General features: G+C 44.3%; 1 protein-coding gene across 1 annotated transcript in view; it reads left to right on the top strand.

Annotated features, from left to right (window-relative positions):
• ptpn20 (protein tyrosine phosphatase non-receptor type 20) overlaps positions 1–12,821 on the top strand; it is a 254,022-nt gene that overhangs the window by 80,037 nt on the left and 161,164 nt on the right. The window contains exon 18 of the mRNA XM_060854122.1: positions 3,400–3,485. Coding sequence (XP_060710105.1) covers positions 3,400–3,485 — 86 coding nt within the window. The remainder of the gene's footprint in view (positions 1–3,399; positions 3,486–12,821) is intronic.

Below are 12,821 nucleotides of genomic sequence, written 5' to 3'. Positions count from 1 at the left end.
TGTCATCCACAGCTTTACTAACGCATCCTTCTAGGCCCTCATCCAGATCATTTATAAAAATGACAAACAGCAGTGGCCCCAAAACAGATCCTTGTGGTATACCACAAATAACTGAACTCCAGCATGAATATTTCCCATCAACCACCACCCTCTGTCTTCTTTCAGCTCGCCAATTTCTGATCCAAACCGCTAAGTCACCCTCAATCCCATGCCTCTGTATTTTGTGCAATAGCCTACCATGGGGAACCTTATCAAACACCTGACTGAAATCCATATACACCACATCAACTGCTTTATCGTCATCCATCTGTTTGGTCACCATCTCAAAGAACTCAATAAGGTTTGTGAGGTACGATGTACTCTTCACAAAACCATGTTGAATATCCCTGATCAACTTATTCCTTTCTAGATGGTTATAAATCCTATCTCTTATAAACCTTTCCAACACTTTACCCACAACCGAAATAAGGCTCACAAATATATAATTTCCGGAGTTGTGTTTACTCCCCTTCTTGAACAAAGGAACAACATTTGCTATCCTCCAGTCTTCTGGCACTATTCCTGTAGACAGTGATGACATAAAGATCAAAGCTAAAGGCTCAGCAGTCTCCTCCCTGGCTGTCCAGCGAATCCCAGGATAAATTCCATTCTGCCCAGGAGACTTATCAATTTTTACACTTTCCAGAATTGCTAACACCTCCTCCTTATGCACCTCAATCTCATCTAGTCTATTAGCCTGTATCTCAGTACTCTCCTTGACCACATTGTCTTTTTCTAGTGTGAATACTGACGAAAAGTATTTAGGATTTGCCCTATCTTCTCTGATTCCACTCACGAGTTGATTGGTCCTAATCTTACTCTAATCATTCTTTTATTCCTGATATACCTATAGAAAACCTTAGGGTTTTCCTTGATGCTATCTGCCAATGACTGCTCATGTCCCCTCCTGGGTCTTCTTAGCTGGCTGTTTAGGTCTTTCCTGGCTAACTTGTAACCCTTAAGAGCCCTAACTCAGCCATCACATCTCATCCTAACATAAGCCTTCTTCTTCGTCTTGACAAGAGATTCAACTGCATTAGTAAATCATGGCTCCCACACTCAACAACTTCCTCCCTGCCTCATAGGTATACACTTGTCAAGGACCCACAGTAGCTATTCCTTGAGTATGCTCCACATTTCAATTGTGCTAATCCCCTGCAGTTTCCTTCCCCATCCTATGCACCCTAAATCTTGCCTACTTGCATCATAATTGCCTTTCCCCCAGTTATACCTCTTACCCTGTGGTACATACCTATCCCTTTCCATCGCTAAAGTAAACATAACTGAATTGTGGTCACTATCACCAAAGTGCTCACCTACCTCCAAATCTAACACATGGACAGGTTCATTACCCAGTACCAAATCTAATGTGGCCTCGCCCCTTGTTGGCCTGTCCCTATACTGTGCCAGGAAACCCTCCTGCACACATTGGACAAAAACTCACCCCATCTAAAGTGTTTGAACTGTAGTATTCCCAGTCAATATTTGGAAAGTTAAAGCCCCCATAACAACTATCCTATCATTCTTCCTCCTATTGATTATCATCTCTGCTATCCTATCCTCTACATCTCTGGAACTATTTGGAGGCTTATGGAAAACTCCCAACAGGGTAACCTCTCCTTTCCTGTTTCTAATCTCAGTCCATACTACCTCAGTCAATGAGTCCTCAAATGCCATTTCTGCCACTATAATACTGTCTTTGACTAACAGTTCCACACCACCCGTCTTTTACCATTTTCTGACTTCTTACTGAAACATCTAAATTCCAGAACCTGCAACAACCATTCCTGTTCCTGTTCTACCCATGTGTCTGAAATGGCCACACCAAAATCCCAGGTAACAATAACAGAGTTTCCAACACACACCATGCTGGGCAATCACATACCCTGCTGTGTAACAATGATTGCACAAACAATGGAACTCTGCTGTTTCAATACTTTATTGTTTAATGGGATGTAGGCATCTCTGGCTAGGCCAGCTTTTGTTGCTCATCCTTAATTGCACTTGAACTGAGAGCTTGCTAGACCATTTCTGAGTCCAGTTAAGAGTCATTCACATTGGTAGGGGTCTAGGTTCATATGTAGGCCAGATTAGGTAAAGATAACAAATTCTCTTCTAAAAGGACAGTAGTGAACTATTTCTCTTTTCAACAGTCAATGATGATTGTCATGGCTGCTGAGGCTAACTTTGTGTTCCAGATTTGTAACTTAGAATTAATCTCCATCAGGGAGGTTAAACTGCCTTGGGAGTTTGAAACTCCACCAGATGCTATGGGATTCGAACCCAAAGCAATGGGTCCAGATTATGTGCAGTTACATTTTAACTGGAACACTATTTCTTCGGGTCAAAGAAAGACCTTTAACCTCACGAGCCTGTGTTCACATTCAGACTGGTCAGATGAGTGTGTTCTGTGCCTTTGCCACAGGAAGAGACTCCATAGCTCTGTAACTTTGGTCCTTCTCAAAATAGGAATGTGGACTCAAAGCTCAAAACCATCACTGATTTGATACTGTCCCTAATTTGAAAGGAAAGTACAGTGAAGGGTCAACATGAAAGAAGGCAGATTGCTCAGAAGAGACAAACTCTCAGTTTTGGTTGGCTTATACTGGTTAAGGGGAAAAAGCTGTCAAGTGGAGTTGAGGGGCATCAGATCAGCCATCAGCTCATTGAGCGACGGAGCATACTCGCTGGGTTGAATGGCCTACGTCTTCAGCTCTGTCTTATGGTGTTCTGGTCAAACGCTCACTTCGAGCTTCAAGCCCAATGAAACAGGGATGGCATTGTATTGGGAGTGTCTAGATTAGTGTGGTGCTGGAAAAGCACAGCGGGTCAAGCAACATCCAAGGAGCGGGAAAATCGACGTTTCAGGCACAAGCCCTTTATTCCTGATGAAGGGCTTTTGCCCGAAACGTCAATTTTTCTGCTCCTCGGATGCTGCCTGACCTGCTGTGCCTTTCCGGCACCACTCTAATCTGGACTCTGGTCTCCAGCATCTGCAGTCCTTGTTTTTACCATGCATCGGGAGTGTACCTTGTAGCCGTGCAGCATCGTGACATGAAACAGGAACATGTAAGCTGGTACTGCTGTACATGAGTGCAGTGTGTGTGTGTGCATCATGTGCCACACATTTGGGCACCGCACCCCTTGGGCACTGCCTTCCTGGACACCATTGCCTGTTCTCTTGTGAATGCCGAGCCTTGAGGAGGTAAACAGAAGTGAGAGTTGGCAGCTCAATAGAAGAAATGCAGATGCAGGACAGTGCTGGCACAGCTCCAATGAAGGAACTCTTATTCCAATGCATTGCTATTTGACCATGAGTGAGGCCATGCCTATTCTAACTCTTTACTCGCATTCTGACAGGTGACCGTTTGTGGGAAGTGGATGGAGTCAGCTTGCAGGGCATCACCCATAAACAAGCGATTGAGTGTTTGAAGAACACTGGTCAGGTATGTTGCTGCACACCTTTGTCACTGCCCATGAATCAACATCAAGATATTAATGACCCCTGACTGGACTAATGTGAAAACTCTACAAGTCACTGCGTTCTTACATTGACAAAAACTCAGTGCATCAGAATTGAAATGAAAAGCGCAAGTCAAAATTGGTCCATTGTTTGTATGTTTGATTTTTCCTGCTAAATGGGGTATAAAGGACATTTCTTCCTGTGGGTGGAGTCTAGATCTAGGGTGTACAATTTAAAGATGAAGGGCACCCATTTAAAATGAAGTTAGGAAGAATGTCTTCCCTCAAGGAGTCATTGAAATTCTCTTCACAGAGAGTAATGGGGCAGGTTCAGTGATTACATTCAAGATATTTGATGGACAGGAGAATCAAAGCAATGAAGGCCATTAATGGTGCCCATCAGATTAGCCTTACTGAGCAGAGAAGCAGACTAGATGGACCAAATGGCCCATTTGTGTTTCTTATACTCACCTAGTGCAGCTGCATACACTGCATCTCCAAGAGAAACTTCCATTCCAGTTGTCCAGTCCAGACTCAACCCTACACCTTTGAAGTGGAGAGAACAACGCATTAATTTGTTGTCCTACTCTGCCTGATGTAGATTTACTTTATCAAATTCATGTTGAATATCATCATTAAATAATAAGTGCCCCTGGGTCTTCTTGATACCCACTCATCATTGGATGGAAACCATGGCAACCAGCCAACCTCTACATGCGCCCCACAAAATTCTGTTCGAATCATCACCTGAAAGATGCACTTTTTTATTGTTCAATTTTCTAATCAATCTGTACAGAGATATTACCTCACACCCATGGAGCAGGCAGGACTTGAACCCAGGGATGTTAGCACTGTTTAAATTGTTTAATTCTGTACTAAAGTAGCAAATGTATCTGTGTTTTACAAAATGCACGTGGAATGATTTTAATATTCACATGTCCATTTCTCTGCACCTTTATCACTGTTATGTTTAGTTCCAAAAGTCTTTGTTTGCAGAAGAGATTCTTGGATTGAAATGGGTTAAGGCAGGATGTGCAGAGGGTATTAAATCAGAGTTCAGCAATCATTGCTCATTCTTAATAACTGGAACAGTCTTCAGGCATAAATCCCAAGCTAAAACTATCCAGTTATTGCTTCTTCAAGTCTCTTTTTTATAATTCATTTGGGGAACGTGGGTGTTGCTGGCACGGGCAGCATTTATTGCCCAATCCTAGATGCCCATCAGAAGGTGATGGTGAAATGCCTTCATGAGCCTCTGCAGTTGAATGCTGTGGGTTGACTGACAACCCCATTATGGAGATAATTCCAGGACTTTGATCCAGCGACAGTGAAGGAACAGTGATATGTTTCCAAGTCAGGCTGGTGAGTATCTTGGAGGGGAACTTGCAAATGGAAGTGTTCCCATAAATCTGCTGCCCTTGTCCTTCTGGTCGTGGGTTTGGAAGATGCTGCTGAAGGTGAATTTCTGCAGTGCATCTTGTAGATAGTACACACTGCTGCGACTGAGCCTCAATGGTGGAGGGAGTGTCAGTGTTTGTAATGTCAATCAAGTGAGCTGTTTTGCCCTGGATGGTGTGAAGTTTTTTGAACTGCACCCATCCAGGCAAGTGAGGAGTATTCCATCACACTCCTGATTTGTGCCTTCTTGATGCTAGGCAGGTTTTAAGTAGGCAGGAAGTGCATTACACGTTGCAGGATTCATAGCCTCTGAGCTGCTCTGTTTCTGGCTAATAATAACCTCCAGAATGTTAATAGTGATGGATTCAATGATGGTAATGCCATGTTGAGATTCACTTTTGCTGGAGACGGTAATAACCTGGCCTGTGTGTGTCATATGAACATTACTTGCCACTTGTCATCCCAAGTCTGGATACTGCTCAGATTTTGATGCATTTGGATATGGACTGCTTCAGTATCTGAAGAGTTGTGAATGGTGCAAAGCATTGGAATTCATTAGCAAACATCCCCACTTCTGAGCTTCATGCGAATTGTGTCTTAGCATTTCATCCAGATTTCTAAATACATGTTTCAAACATTATAGAATATGGAATATTATGTCCTATATAATAGGCTGAGACAACGTTTTGTGGTAAAACTATGTCACAAGTCTTCATTCCAAAACAAAACGAAAATTAAACTGAGATTCTATTCGCTGATTCATGTGAATGTAAAAGATATTGTTTGAATACTACAACAGTATTGTATGATACTGACAAGCATTCCTCCATTAACTAACACCATCACAAAACATAGAATCCCTACAGTGTGGAAACAGGCCCTTCAGCCCAACAAGTCCACACTGACCCTCCGAAGAGTAACCCACCCAGACCCATTTCCCTACATTTTCCCCTGACTCTTACACCGAACCTACACATTCCTAAACACAATGGACAATTTAGCTTGGCCAATTCACCTAACCCGCATATCTTTGGACTGTGAGAGGAAACTGGAGCACCTGGAAGAAACCCACGCAGACACAGGGAGAATGTGCAAACTCCACACAGACAGTTGCAGAGGCTGAAATCGATCCAGAGTCCCTGGCGCTGTGAGGCAGCAGTGCTAACTGTGGTTTAACTGATTATTCATCTCATTTACTGTTCAATGAAGGCTACATTCCCTTCGACATCTGTTAATCCATTGAATAGAGAAGGGGGAATGAGATTAGATTAGATTCCCTACAGTGTGGAAACAGGCCCTTCAGCCCAACAAGTCCATCATTGACCCTCTGAAGAGTAACCCACCCTGACCCATCTCCCTCTGACTAATGCACCTAACACTATGGGCAATTTAGCATGTCCAATTCACCTAACCTGCACTATCTTTGGACTGTGGGAGGAAACCCACGCAGACACAGGGAGAATGTGCAAACTCCACACAGACAGTCGTCCAAGTCTGGAATTGAACCTGGGACCCTGGTGCTGTGAGGCAGCAGTGCTAACCATTGGGCCACTGCGCTGCCCGATCTAAACAGGCTTTGTGTCAGGTGTTTACTATGTTTGGTCTCCTACTCAGATAATTACCACTCACTTCGCTTCACTCTGCAACTCGTACAGCCTCCTTCTGTAGCACCTTCTATTTACTGCTCGAAAATGAAAGTCACCAGATGAATGAGAGCAGCACCAGCTACAGGTTCTGGCCCAACTCACATGCCAGCCTGACTTGGCAATATAATGCCATACCTTCTCTGTTGTTGGGGAAGAAAATTTCTAGAATTCCTTCCTTCACAGTGAGTGGACTACAGTGGCTCAACACAGCAAACACCGGCAGCCTTTGCAAGGCCAATTCAGGATGGGCTACAAAAGGTGGCCCCACCAGTGATACTTACATCCCATTAAATCTTATATAAAGAAATGGTTGCATGCGTTCTGAGTTGCTATACCTCTTCCTTCGCTGTTTCACGTCACTGTTCAGCATTGGTTGCACTTGCTCCTCCCCAATATTGAGAAGCCTCTCCTGACAATCCCTAAAGAAATTTACTGTGAGTGATTGTTCTCATATCCCATTATAGGAAGTGCTGAAAACATGTTAAAATAGAATGCTATCTCCTGCGCAGTCAGCAAAACCTAGATGCACATAACCAATGACTTTTCACTGATTTTTCAGTGTTCTCTGCAAACAGCTGGCTGCTTTCCTTCAGTTCCTTGCCCAGGTCTGACCCACTGTTGCAAATGTGTTGCTGGTCAAAGCACAGCAGGTTAGGCAGCATCTCAGGAATAGAGAATTCGACGTTTCGAGCATAAGCCCTTCATCAGGAATAAGAGAGAGAGAGAGCCAAGCAGGCTGAGATAAAAGGTAGGGAGGAGGGACTAGGGGGAGGGGCGATGGAGGTGGGATAGGTGGAAGGAGGTCAAGGTGAGGGTGATAGGCCGGAGTGGGGTGGGGGCGGAGAGGTCAGGAAGAGGATTGCAGGTTAGGAGGGCGGTGCTGAGTTGAGGGAACCGACTGAGACAAGGTGGGGGGAGGGGAAATGAGGAAGCTGGAGAAATCTGAATTCATACCTTGTGGTTGGAGGGTTCCCAGGTGGAAGATGAGGCGCTCCTCCTCCAGCCGTCGTGTAGTTGTGTTCTGCCGGTGGAGGAGTCCAAGGACCTGCATGTCCTCGGTGGAGTGGGAGGGGGAGTTAAAGTGTTGAGCCACGGGGTGATTGGGTTGGTTGGTTCGGGCGGCCCAGAGGTGTTCTCTGAAGCGTTCCGCAAGTAAGCGGCCTGTCTCACCAATATAGAGGAGGCCACATCGGGTGCAGCGGATGCAATAGATGATGTGTGTGGAGGTACAGGTGAACTTGTGGCGGATATGGAAGGATCCCTTGGGGCCTTGGAGGGAAGTGAGTGTGGAGGTGTGGACGCAAGTTTTACATTTCCTGCGGTTGCAGGGGAAGGTGCCGGGGGTGGAGGTTGGGTTGGTGGGGGGTGTGGATCTGACAAGGGAGTCACGAAGGGAGTGGTCCTTGCGGAACGCTGATAGGGGAGGGGAGGGAAATATATCCTTGGTGGTGGGGTCCGTTTGGAGGTGGCGGAAATGGTGGCGGATAATACGTTGTATGCGCAGGTTGGTGGGGTGGTAGGTGAGAACCAGTGGGGTTCTGTCTTGGTGGCGGTTGGAGGAGCGGGGCTCAAGGGCGGAGGAGCGGGAAGTGGAGGAGATGCGGTGGAGGGCATCGTCGATCACGTCTGGGGGGAATCTGCGGTCCTTGAAGAAGGAGGCCATCTGGGCTGTGCGGTGTTGGAATTGGTCCTCCTGGGAGCAGATGCGGCGGAGACGAAGGAATTGGGAATATGGGATGGCGTTTTTACAGGGTTCAGGGTGGGAGGAGGTGTAGTCCAGGTAGCTGTGGGAGTCAGTCGGTTTATAATAGATGTCTGTGTTGAGTCGGTCGCCCGAGATAGAAATGGAAAGGTCTAGGAAGGGGAGGGAGGAGTCTGAGACAGTCCAGGTGAATTTCAGGTCGGGATGGAAGGTGTTAGTAAAGTTGATGAACTGTTCAACCTCCTCGTGGGAGCACGAGGCAGCGCCGATACAGTCATCGATGTAGCGGAGGAAAAGGTGGGGGGTGGTGCCAGTGTAGTTGCGGAAGATGGACTGTTCCACATATCCTACGAAGAGGCAGGCATAGCTGGGACCCATGTGGGTGCCCATGGCAACTCCTTTAGTTTGGAGGAAGTGGGAGGATTGAAAAGAGAAGTTATTCAGGGTGAGGACCAGTTCAGTCAGTCGAAGGAGGGTGTCAGTGGAAGGGTACTGGTTGGTGCGGCGGGAAAGGAAGAAGCGGAGGGCTTTGAGTCCTTCGTGATGGGGGATGGAGGTGTACAGGGACTGGATGTCCATAGTGAAAATAAGGCGTTGGGGACCGGGGAAGCGAAAATCCTGGAGGAGGTGGAGGGCGTGGGTGGTGTCCCGAACGTAGGTGACCCACTGTGCCAAAATCTTCAGGTAAAGGAAGGAGGCAGGTCCTGTATCTACCTAGTCAGAAAGGGGGTCGAACCCCATGCTGTGGCCATCAATCTGATCCACACCACGAGTCAGAGACAACGTACATTTATACACATTTATAATCTGGATCTCAACCTGCTGTGCCACACCTTCCTTTCATTTTAATAGTTCACGGGGTACGGACATTGCTGGTAATGTTGACAGTTCCTGCTTACCCTCGTATAGCACTGAAGTGAGCAGATTGCCAGGTCATTTCAGAGGGCAGTTAAGAGTTGACCACACTCTTTGTGGGGGTGGAATCTCATGTCACCCAGACTGGGGAAGGATATTGGTGAACCAGAAAGATTTTTAATTGTCGGCATTAGATTAACTTTTAATTCCAGATTTCTTTTCTTGCATGTAAATTTCAACAGATGCCACGGTGGTATTCAAACCAATGTCCTCAGATCACTGACGCAGCATTCCAAATTATAGGTGGACCCTGACTTACAGACATCAGACTTACAAATGCTTATGTTAACAAACAAGGTCCAACGTTACTATTAATCTCTGGTGGCTCAATGATTGGCACTGCTGCCTCACAGCGCAAAGGACCCGAGTTCAATTCCTGCCTCGGGCAACTGTATGTGTGGAGGTTGCACATTCTGTGTGGATTTGCTCCGGTTTCCTCCCACAGTCCAAAGGTGTGCAGATTAGGTGAATTAGCCATGCTAAATTGCCCATAGTGTTAGGTGCTTTAGTCAGGGGTAAATGTAGGGGAATGGGTCTGGGTGGGTTGCTGTTTGGAGGGTCAGTGCCAAATTGTTGGACCGAAGAACCTGTTTCCACACTGTAGTGAATCTAATCTAATCTCATGCTCATTAATAGATTTTGTGCTGTATTGAGTTCAAACTTGCATACAAATCAACTTGTGAATGTTCTTGGGAACACAGCCTATTCACAATTCGGACGCTACCTGTAATCTTCTGGATCAGAGGTAGAGACACTACCCACTGCAATACAACACCTCGGCATACTATGTATTCAAATCAGTCTTTGAGTTCTCAACAAGGCCACAGGGTAATTTGCATACAAAATATGCCAATCTACATAGTAACGAATATTAGTCAGCTCTTTTGCTTATGAATAAACTGAAACAAGAGGCTGTCAAATGAAATAAATACCACTTTTATTTAACTTAGTCTCAACAATGCCCTATTCCTTACCAACACAACAGATCTATGAGGTATATACTCCATTCAAAATATAATAAAACTCGATGACAAGAAGACTATTTAACTTGACTGTCTAACAAATTGTGAAGCATTGATGGTATTTATTACGAAACTTCATGGTTGGAATAAATCCTAACAGTTTATCATGAATAAATTTACATATATTTGTAAGCAATCTTAACTCAGGCACACATAGCTGTGATTAAGTATCATTAATATTGCTGCAGTACCACTGTAAATTTGAAATGTAGTCCATCAAGCGTTTGGGAATCACTACTGTTAAATGTTACAGTCTTTCCTCCAGTACTTATAAAACATTCATTGGGCTGACATTTATGTTGATACATTGCGCTAAATGTTTCTTAAAGAAATCTTGTAATCATAGCATAGCTCAGAACAAAAAGAGGATGTTTGACCCATCGAGTCCAAATTAGCTCTTTCAAGGACTTATCCAGTTTGTCATATGCCTTCCACAAATCTCTTACAAGTATTTTTCCAGTTTGAAGGACATTCTTGACTTTGTTTACACCACTACTTCAGAAGGGTCCATTCCACTTTCTAACCAGTTTCACAATAGTGTGTTGCCTTTGGTCTCCATACAGGGAGGTGATAGCATGGTATTATTGCTGGACTATTAATCCAGAGACCCAGTTAATATTCTGGGGGACCCAAATTCAAATCCTACCATGACAGATGGTGGAATTTGAACTCAATAAAAATCTGGAATGAAGAGTCTAATGATGACGATTGTTGGAAAAACCTATCTGGTTCACTGAAGCCCGTATCCCTCTATACCCTTCCTGTTCATATCTCCATCCAGATGCCTTTTAAATATTGTACAAGCCTCCACGGGTTCCTCTGGTAGCTCGATTCCTCTGCGTAAAAAGGTTGCCCTTTGATCTCTTGTATATCTTTCCCCCTCACTTTAAATCTATGCCCTCGAGTTTTGGATTCCCCTACTCTGAGGTAAAGACCTTGACTATTCGCCATCTCCATGCCCCTCATGATTTTATAAACTTCTGTTAAAGTCTCCCCTCAGTCTCTGACACTTCAGAGAAAATGGTCAAGCGATCTATAGCTTAGCCAAAGAAGAGTTAAGGAGCAACTTAAAACTTCCCAGCTTTGTACCATTAGACTTTCAACATGGAGCTGAAAGGGATTAATTAACCACTACATGTAAACAAAAGTTGATCAAAGAGATATTCTTTAGGATCTCCTCATCAAAAAGGAGAAAGGTAATAAAAGCAAAATACTGTGGGTGTTGCAAATCTAAATCAAGATCAAAAAGTGCTGAAAAAGTGCAGCAAGTCTGACAGCATTTGTGAGGAGCGAAACAGAAGTTTATGTTTCATGTCCAGGGTGAATTTTCCTGATGAAGGGCTTATGCCCGAAACGTCAAATTTCCTATTCCTTGGATGCTGCCTGACCTGCTGTGCTTTAACCAGCAACACATTTTCAACTGTGATCTCCAGCATCTGCAGACCTCACTTTTTACTTGAAATTTCTTCAGAACTGAGCAGCAGAGTTTGGGGAGAGAATTTCTGAACATGAAGTCTATCCAGCTGGTGTCATAATCACCAACAGCAGAACAAAGCAACAAAAGGCTGGAATTTACAGAATGCTAGGTTGCTGGTGGATTGTTGGGCTGGAGGAGGTCACAGAGATAGGGATTGAATACTTTAAAACGTGATTGAGTGATAGGCATAGTTTAATAATGGCAAAGTTTCACAATTCATCCCTTTGGGTAATTTTTGGGGCTGATAAGTTTATAAGACTTGTGTTTGTATAATGCATTTTGTGGCCTCAAAGAGTTCCAAATACTTTCTAGCCAAATAAATACTTTTAAAGTGTATCACTGGTATAGCATCAGAAAATATCAGGGGCGGTATAGCATCAGAAAATATCAGCTGATATGTCAAGGTGATGATGAGCAGGTAATTTTTTCTCAATAATATTGGCAGGGGGATAAATATAGGTCAAGGTATTGCAGATGGATATTCTTGGAAATAATATCTTGTTCACCCATCTCAGAGGGTAGAAGAAGTCTTGTTTTAACATCTTAGTGTCACCCCACCACCCCCCCACCAACAAAAAAAAACCTCCAAGTGTGCATTTCGATCTCTGTACTAGAGTGGGTTTTCAACCAAGATGGTGCGCTATCAAATTTCTGGAAACTTGAAATCTACAGAGTTCGGACTCGATGCTGAGAATGCTTCCAACTGAGCCATGCAGACACGGCTAGTTCTGTGGTGTGTGAATGTAGCACATCAAAAAATCTGAATTGAACTCTGCTAGACTGAGGTTGTGACAGAATGTTCAGTTGCTGAGATCGTGTTAGAGATCACTGACAAAAGACATGTTTGTACTATATGAGAGGTAAGTAGGATTGTCAATCAAGCTCAATGTGTGGCAAACTTACATGTACTGGAAACTACATGTAGTAATACACAGGGCCTGTTCTTTGTAGACAGGTTCCTATTTTAATCAGAAACAAAAACATAAGGTGCTGTAAAAGATCAGCAGGTCTGGCAGCATCTGTGAAAGAAATCAGAGTTAACGTTTCGGGTCCAGTGACCCTTCTTCAGCACTTCCATTTTTAATCGACCTGTTTAGATATATTGGGATACAGCTCTGGGACAGGTGGCATTTCAACTTGGACCTGCTGGCTCACAGGTA

Source organism: Hemiscyllium ocellatum, chromosome 43, assembly GCF_020745735.1.
Source record: "Hemiscyllium ocellatum isolate sHemOce1 chromosome 43, sHemOce1.pat.X.cur, whole genome shotgun sequence".
Lineage (NCBI taxonomy): Eukaryota > Metazoa > Chordata > Chondrichthyes > Orectolobiformes > Hemiscylliidae > Hemiscyllium > Hemiscyllium ocellatum.
The sequence above is the reverse complement of the archived record's forward strand: the minus strand, read 5'-3'. Positions and strand labels throughout refer to the sequence as shown.